This window comes from Myxocyprinus asiaticus, chromosome 34 (assembly GCF_019703515.2).
Source record: "Myxocyprinus asiaticus isolate MX2 ecotype Aquarium Trade chromosome 34, UBuf_Myxa_2, whole genome shotgun sequence".
In the NCBI taxonomy this organism is placed as follows: Eukaryota; Metazoa; Chordata; class Actinopteri; order Cypriniformes; family Catostomidae; genus Myxocyprinus; species Myxocyprinus asiaticus.
The window spans coordinates 41,505,260-41,513,775 of record NC_059377.1 but is presented as its reverse complement, the minus strand read 5'-3'; the positions used below and the strand labels follow the sequence as shown (position 1 = coordinate 41,513,775).

At 38.8% G+C, this 8,516-nt stretch overlaps 1 protein-coding gene across 9 annotated transcripts in view; it reads left to right on the top strand.

Moving 5' to 3' along the window:
* The window catches only part of ptk2aa (protein tyrosine kinase 2aa), a 135,732-nt gene that overhangs the window by 108,700 nt on the left and 18,516 nt on the right, over positions 1–8,516 (top strand). For all 9 annotated transcript variants that reach the window (XM_051670956.1, XM_051670955.1, XM_051670950.1 and 6 more), the window contains 5 exons: positions 2,417–2,621; positions 2,992–3,103; positions 3,787–3,873; positions 5,141–5,263; positions 5,365–5,487. In XM_051670956.1, the coding sequence (XP_051526916.1) occupies positions 2,417–2,621; positions 2,992–3,103; positions 3,787–3,873; positions 5,141–5,263; positions 5,365–5,487 (650 nt within the window). The remainder of the gene's footprint in view (positions 1–2,416; positions 2,622–2,991; positions 3,104–3,786; positions 3,874–5,140; positions 5,264–5,364; positions 5,488–8,516) is intronic.

The following is an 8,516-nucleotide window of genomic DNA, read 5'->3' as shown; positions in this document are numbered from 1 at the left end:
GAATTTTCAAAGCTCTGTGATGTTTTTTGTGGTGTGCATGAATGTAATGTAATGTAGATTGAGAGATAAACCTCAAAAGCCTGTTGAATCATATGTGATATGTGGATTTCAAAGAGGCTTTTTCAATAAAATAATATACAAAATTTTAACCAAGCACAAGTTGCTTATATTCAGCAAATATGCATTTTAAAATATCAGTAACAATATAATTATTACTGTCACTTTTACTTTATTAAAATCAGCAAAGATTTCACATAAAAAAAATAAAAAAAAACAGGTGCATGCTATAAGAGACTATTTATTTAGGAGAGACGGGCCACGTCTATTTAAATGAATAGGAGAAATTGGAACGCCCAGCCAAGAAGATCTAGCGCCCAACGGGCAAAGGATGTATAAAGGAAGTCCCGCCTTACAGTTAAAGAAGCCAATCACCTTTTAGATACAGAAATCATCCTGTCAATCAACTCTAGAATACGCACGCACATTGGCTATACAAGCCGGGAAAATTGCGTGTTTTAGCGTGAGGTAAAGAAGCACAATTTATGATCCCAGTGTTGTCAGATTTTATGGCTGATTTGAAATATGTCCTTTGATTGTAATCTTGACCAACTGTTTTTGAGATTTCAGTGTTCTCCCATTCAAGTAGATAGGAGCTGCACTATCATGACTGGAAATAGTCTCCCGAGAGTGCTCCAAACATGACCGACAGTGGACTGACTTGCTAGAAAGACTTTGAAATGCGGACATTTTTGGAAATTTAAAAAAAATATTTTTCCATCAAGAAATGGCCGGAAACATCCACCATGTGGCAGCAGACATCTAGTACATTGCAGACAACAGGATTGTCATCAAAATTTGGATTATGTTAATGATGCACAGGCTTTAGAAAATAGCAAATCACATTTGATACAGGCGGCATTATAGGGTTAATGTGTCTCCTACCACTTCTACGCTGATGACACTCAAATCTACTTACCAGTTAAACGAAATGATCACATTGCAATACAGTCTCTTCTAGCTTGCCTGGAGGAAATAAAAGGTTGGCTAGCCAAAAACTTTTTATTTTTGAATGAAGATAAGACAGAAGTGACTGTCTTTGGTCCTACAGACAATTTTGATGCGGAAATGTCAATGCTTTCCTCTCTCTTAAAGTAAGGAACATGGGTGTCCAGTTTGATAGCCAGTTGAAATTTGACAAACATATTAGTGCTGTCATAGGTTCCAGTTTCTTTCAGCTTCGTCTACTCTCTAAAGTTAAACCCTTTTTGTCTGAGAAATGTTAGAGAGAGCAGTTGATGCTTTAATCACTTCTCGTCTGGACTACTGTAATTCTCTCTATTGTGGAATTTCCAAATCTCTAATTGCTTGACTCAATTGGTTCAAAATGCAGCAGCAAAATTTCTCAAAGGAGGTCGGAAGTATGACCATGTCACCCCCATTGTAAGATCACTTCACTGGCTGCCGGTTCAAGCTAGAATTGATTTTAAAATTCTCTTGTTTGTTTACAAATCGTTACACAGCCAAGCTCCCAGCTACTTACTACACCCTTACAACCCACTTGTAAGAGATCAATATCTCCTCGATGTCCCATGCTTGAGGCTAAAGCGTGGAGGAGGGAGAGCCTTTTCGGTTGTTGGTCCTATCTTATGGTATAGTTTGCCTATCAGTATCAGATTGTCATCTTCATTATCTGTTTTTAAATCTTCTCTTAAAACTCATCTCTTTTCATTGGCTTTTAATAGTATGTAATATCCTGGTCTTGAATCATTGTGTGTTTTTATAATAATATATTTTACAGCACTTTGGTCAGCCTTGATGCTGTTTTTAAATGTGCTTTATAAATAAAAGAACTTGAACTTTAACCGATTAATCGGTGCCGATAGTTGCTTTTTGGAACTATCGGTTATTGGCAAAAATCTAAATCGATAGTTTTTTATTCCTTAATTTTTTACTTTTAATAAATAACCCCTTCTGGTGAAATTAGAAGCTATAAAAAAGCGTAATACTTAATATAGAGCACTGTAATGAAGCCATGTCTCCGTCTTTCCAAAATAAAAGTCTCCGGGGTATTTCAGGTTTGTTTATAGTTAAAAGTCCACGTTATGCACCAAATCTTAATTTTCTGGTTATTATTGGAAGTTTGGTTGCACAATAAATTGCTTTTGGGATTTTGGGCTCTTGTTGCCACAATGTCTGTGCCTGTCATAGTAAGGAAAGACTAAGAACTCTTTGATCATTCTATAAATCAATTTTTTTTAACTATCTGCCGATTATCTGCCTTTTCCACCACCTTAGTTACTGTATCGGCAAAATCCACTATATCGGTCGACCTCTATAGTCTTCCAATAACGTCCTGCACATTTGTTTTTAATCATTGATGTTGATTGTCATTTTTGATGGGTGTCTGTCACCTCAGGTGTGTGTATGTGGGAAATCCTCATGTTTGGCATCAAGCCCTTCCAGGGCGTGAAGAATAATGATGTCATCGGGCGGATAGAAAACGGCGAGAGGTTAGCGATGCCCCCCAACTGCCCCCCCACCCTCTACAGTCTCATGACCAAATGCTGGGCGTATGACCCCAGCAAACGCCCGCGATTCACCGAACTCAAGACGCAACTCAGGTGTGTGTGGACTGATGCCCTGCTGAACAGTGTGTATCAATCACAGTCATGTTTGAGGAAGATTATGCAGATGTTCTGCGCTTGTCTGTGGTTTTATTTTGCTCAAGTTCTAACCCTAGAGGTCACTGTTGAGCTTTCAAGGAATTAAACAGCAGTATGACACCAGTAACGTACACAAAATCACTAAGTCTGAATTATTTGTATTCAGAATGCCAGTCTTTATATAAACTGACTTATTTGTTGTATGTATACCGTGAGCAGTGTGTCAGTTTTCTCTGTGCATTAAATAGTTTGACAGCCATTTGCCAAAATGTGCTGGATATAGCATTTGGAATAAAAATGTAAAATAATGCGCTCTGTCTCTCTGCAGCACTATCTTGGAGGAGGAGAAGGCCCAGCAGGAGGAGCGCTTCCGTATGGAGATGAGGAGACAGGTGACCGTGTCCTGGGATACTGGGAATTCAGACGAGGCTCCTCCAAAGGTGAGATTTCCAATGATTCAATGACTCCGGTTGATTAAAAGTCATTGTGAAAATCGAGCAGCTTTGAAATTATGAAATTATTATCTAAAGCGAATACTTTTATGGCCACTGTATTTCTACCACCTGTTAATAGAAATAAAGCTAATTCAAGTAGTTTGATACTCTTTTAGGATGTGCATGTACAACCTCATGTATTAAAATCACATATCTTGAAGTAAATATCTGCTAATTCAGTTCTACTCTTTCAGATAAACATCAGATTTATTTGAAGAGTTGAACAGGCGGTAGTTGATGTATCACGGCTCTTTGAGTGCATATGTAACACTGACAGGAAGTTCCAGGCACTCTGACTAATGGACTTCCTGTGCAGTTCTGCCTCTGTGCACTTGAGCAGAACTGCCGTCACATATTTATTCTGATAAAATGATGTTTTCAACATGTGCCACTTGAAATTTGTCATCCAGGGAGGGTTTTGGTCCATGAGATGAGGTCAGAGAGTTTTATGGAATGTGGAAAACTCTCCACTTAGAAAAGCGCAAGAAAAACATCTGTCATTTCCCTTAGTAGAGGATTAGAGTGTTTGAAAATGACTGCAGCTTTGCACTGGAGAGATCTGGTAAGAAAACCTCTGACTTTGATGAGATCTTTAAGAGTATTGGGACTTTTCTTTATGATTTCCACAGCCCAGCAGACCTGGTTACCCGAGTCCTCGGTCCAGTGATGGATATTTCCCCAGTCCACAACATGCTGGTCCGCACAATCATTACCAGGTACCAGAACGTTCACTTATCTTCATGCAAACACTCACCAGATACCCAACCATCCTCTAAAAACCACAAGAGAGCGCAGCAATGCCCGCCCACTTTTTCAGCCATTTCGGCTGTATTTTTTTCCATGTTTTAACATTCGAATAGAACATGCAAATAGAAGTCTGCCCCAGAACTCTTAATAACATTTTCTCGATTTTCTTCCCAATTTGGAATGCCCAAATCCCAATGCGCTCTAAGTCCTCGTGGTGGCGTAGTGACTCGCCTCAATCCGGGTGGCGGAGAACGAATCTCAGTTGCCTCCGCACATCTTATCACGTGGCTTGTTGAGCGCGTTACCGCGGAGATGTAGTGCATGTGGAGGCTTCACGCTATTCTCCACGGCATCCACGCACAACTCACCACGCACCCCACCGAGAGTGAGAACCACATTATAGCAACTACGAGTAGGTTACCCCATGTGACTCTACCCTCCCTAGCAACCAGGCCAGTTTGGTTGCTAAGGAGACCTGGCTGGAGTCACTGAGCACTCCCTGGATTCAAACTCGCGACTCCAGGGGTGGTAGTCAGCGTCAGTACTCGCTGAGCTACCCACACCCCCAATCATGACTGTGTACTTAACGTCTTTAAAGAAGGAATGAACTACAATCCCATGAAGCATTGCGAATGATAATATCAAACTATTGATTTAATGTTGTTGATTTTAAGTATAGAAAATATATACTGTATTTTCACAGTAGTATAGTGCAAAAATGTTCAGATATATGCAAATATATAAGGAGTTTGAGAGTGTACAGTCATGAATTGTTACGTTATTTTCAGTTCCTGAAGCCCGAGTGTGTAACAGCAGGCATTTCCTGAGCGCTCTTTAAAGACTCGAAATACATTCCATGAGCTGTAAAAATACTCACACTTCAGATTCTGTTGTTATCGCTGCAGGGTAACCTCCGTTTTTATGCCTTAAAAGGCTTTTATGCAGAACATTGCTGTTATTTTTGTATCAGATTGTTTATGAAATGATTTAAGAGGCAGAAAAAGTGGTCAGAGGCATTCTCCAGGGTCTAAAGATCAAAGGTCATGTTGCAAGTAGCGTGACCCATTGGCAACTTCCCTTAGGAAAAATATATATCATATTCCATTGTATTACTGTCATGGTAGTGTCTAAAAAAACATTGTATTATCTACACAAACATGACAAAACTAAATCCACAATAAATTCATGCTTTGTTACAGCTTTTACTTAGAATTAAACATATTCTCTTCTTTCAAGGTGTCTGGATTTCCTGGCTCACATATGTCGGGTGCAGGATACCCACCTCAAGCCTCTGTTCTCGACCCTCATGAAACATGGAACCATCACAGATCCGAGGCAGTGTGGTCTCCAAACATAGAGGTGAGTCGACCTGAACAACACAGTTCTGATGGACAGTTGGATGCTTGTTCAAGGTTGTTCAAAGTTTTTAGAAATGATGTGGTGTTGTTTGTGTGTGTCAGGATGGGGGCGCTCTCGGGCGGAGTCAGGGTCTGCCTGCCCACCTGATGGAGGAGACGCTGATGAAACAACAGCAGCAGATGGAGGAAGATCAGAGATGGTTGGAACAGGAGGAGAGTTTCCTGGTACAGGCGCACACACACACACACACACACACACACACACGTCTGTCTCTGTCTCTCTCGGGTGACATACAAAAATAGAGAAAAGTAACAACCATCACGTGACAATGTCATTCTGCAGCAACAGTCTGGACAATCATTGTGAAACATGAATAGTCATTAAAATGCTTATAGTTAAATCAAAGAATTTGTACCATTTTAAAAAATAAACGAAAAATTAAATGTAAAATTGGAGAGAAGTTCAAATAAAATAATTGAACAAAGAAAATATTAAATAGGAGAATAGTTAAAATACATGAATTATAATAAAAATAAAAATAAATTAAATATAAAATTGGTAGTAAAAAAAAAATTAAGAAAAAAAATAGTAGTTAAAACAGGATAATTATTAAAATAAAACAAAAATAAAAAAATGCTTTTTTAAAATAGGAGAATTGTTAAAATAAATAAATACAAAATAGGAGAATATTTATAATAGGAGAATTTTTAAATAAAAATAAACAAAAAATAAAATTTAAAATAGGAGAATAGTTAAAACAGGAGAATTATTCAAATAAAAGATTACCAAAAAATAAATAGAAAATGGGAAAATAGTTAAAATAGGAGAATTATTAAAATAAAATAAAAAAATAAGCCAAAAAAGAAAACATAAAATAGGAGAATAATTCAAATTAAAAAAAATAAAAATAGAATAATGAAAATAAATTAAACAATAAAAAGACAATAAAAAATAGGAGAATAGTTTAAATATGAAAATTATTAAAATATAAAAATACACCAAAAAAGTAAAATGAAGTTAAAATAGGAGAATTATTATGATATAAAATTAATGGTAAAGGAAAATATAAAAGCAGAATAGTTTCTATGGAATTATATAAAAAAGAAAAAAGAAAACAAAATAGGAGAACAGTTAAAATAGGAGAATTATTAAAAGAAAAAAAAGAAAAAGAAAATATTAAATGTTAGAATAGTTATTTTAGGAGAATTATTAAATACAAATTAACACACAAATAAAGAAAATATAAATTAGGAGAACACTTAAAATAAGAGAATTATTATTTAGGCACATTAATTCCTAAATCATGAGCAGAACAAATTTGTTTAAATTATTTGTAAATCATTATTTGGTAAATTGTTGCTTTGAATTTTATGCAACATTGAAAGTAAGAATAAATTTATGAATGCTTTACCCAGAAATATGTTCTGCTCATGTTCATGAATCAGACACATTGAACCTGACCAATGTTTTTCTCTGTGTGAGTGTGTGAGTGTGAGTGTGAGTGTGAGTGTGAGTGTGTGTGTGAGTGTGTGTGTGTGTGAGAGAGAGAGTGAGTGTGTGTGTGTGTGAGTGTGTGAGTGAGAGTGAGCGTGTGTGTGAGTGAGTGTGAGTGTGTGAGTGAGAGTGAGCGTGTGTGTGAGTGAGTGTGTGAGAGTTTGAGAGTGTGAGAGTGTGTGAGTGAGTGTGTGAGTGTGAGAGTGTGTGTTAGTGAGTGAGAGTGTGAGAGTGTGTGAGTGAGTGTTAGTGAGTGAGAGTGTGAGTGTGAGTGAGTGTGAGAGTGTGTGAGAGAGAGTGAGTGTGTGAGAGAGAGAGAGTGTGAGTGAGAGTGAGAGAGTGTGAGTGTGAGAGTGAGAGTGAGTGTGAGTGTGTGAGAGAGAGTGTGAGAGTGTGTGAGTGAGTATGAGTGTGTGAGTGAGTGTGTGAGTGAGAGTGTGAGTGAGTGAGAGTGTGTGTGTGAGTGTGAGTGTGAGAGTGAGAGTGTGTGTGAGAGTGAGGTGAGAGTGTGAGAGAGTGTGTGAGTGAGAGTGTGAGAGTGAGTGAGAGTGTGAGAGTGAGTGAGAGTGTGAGAGTGAGTGAGAGTGTGAGAGTGAGTGAGAGTGAGTGAGTGTGAGAGTGAGAGTGAGTGTGAGAGTGAGTGTGTGTGAGATTCTGTGTGTGTGTGTGAGTGTGAGAGTGTGTGAGAGAGAGTGTGAGTGAGTGTGAGTGAGAGTGAGAGAGTGTGAGTGTGAGAGTGTGTGAGAGTGAGTGTGAGTGTGTGAGAGAGAGTGTGAGAGTGTGTGAGTGAGTATGAGTGTGTGAGTGAGTGTGTGAGTGAGTGTGTGAGTGAGTGTGTGAGTGAGAGTGTGAGTGAGAGTGTGTGAGTGTGAGAGTGAGAGTGTGTGTGAGAGTGAGGTGAGAGTGTGAGAGAGTGTGTGAGTGAGAGTGTGAGAGTGAGTGAGAGTGTGAGAGTGAGTGAGTGTGAGAGTGAGTGTGAGAGTGAGTGAGTGTGAGAGTGAGTGTGAGAGTGAGTGTGAGAGTGAGTGTGAGTGAGTGTGAGAGTGAGTGAGAGTGTGTGTGTGTGAGATTCTGTGTGTGTGTGTGAGTGTGTGTGTGGCATTCATCAACCCTGTTGTTGTTACTTGGAGAAAGAGATGAAACAAAATAAAGATGTCATAAGATTTAATCTGAAAAACAAAGCTGTAAATCTGTTTGTGTACCTGTGACATTAAACCGCTCACCTCCTCTAAGAGACGTTCCCTCAGCAAGGGAGCTGCAGCCTGAGGTGTTAACTATTTTATCCACCTCATCTGAATCCCTGCCAAACTTTCAAAACGCCCCCGAGCAGCCTTTAAGACTGATCTGCTCATACTTGTGTGTGTTTCTCATGCTGTGTTTATTTTGAGGTGATATTTTAAGCTTGAGGGCTCAGAAAAGTCATTTGTGGGAAATTGGTTGAAGTATTACAGAGAACAATGTCCTGTGTACCGAGAGAGGCGTTTAATTGACGTTTACCAGATTTGACACAGAAATGATTTTCACCTCGTGCTGAAACTTAGATTTAATTGATGATTGCTGAAATATCTTCACTCACCGTTCTGTATCCGGAAACTGGCGGATCGCGGGACGGTTCTGAGGATGAGCGGCTTTAGTGCTATTTAATTTGGCAGCAGAGGATTGTGGGAATCGATGGAAAAGCGTGTGGGTCGTGCCGTTCTGAGAACCGTAAAGCTCTCAGCTCAGCTTTGGCATCTTCACTGTATTATGTCATCTTTGT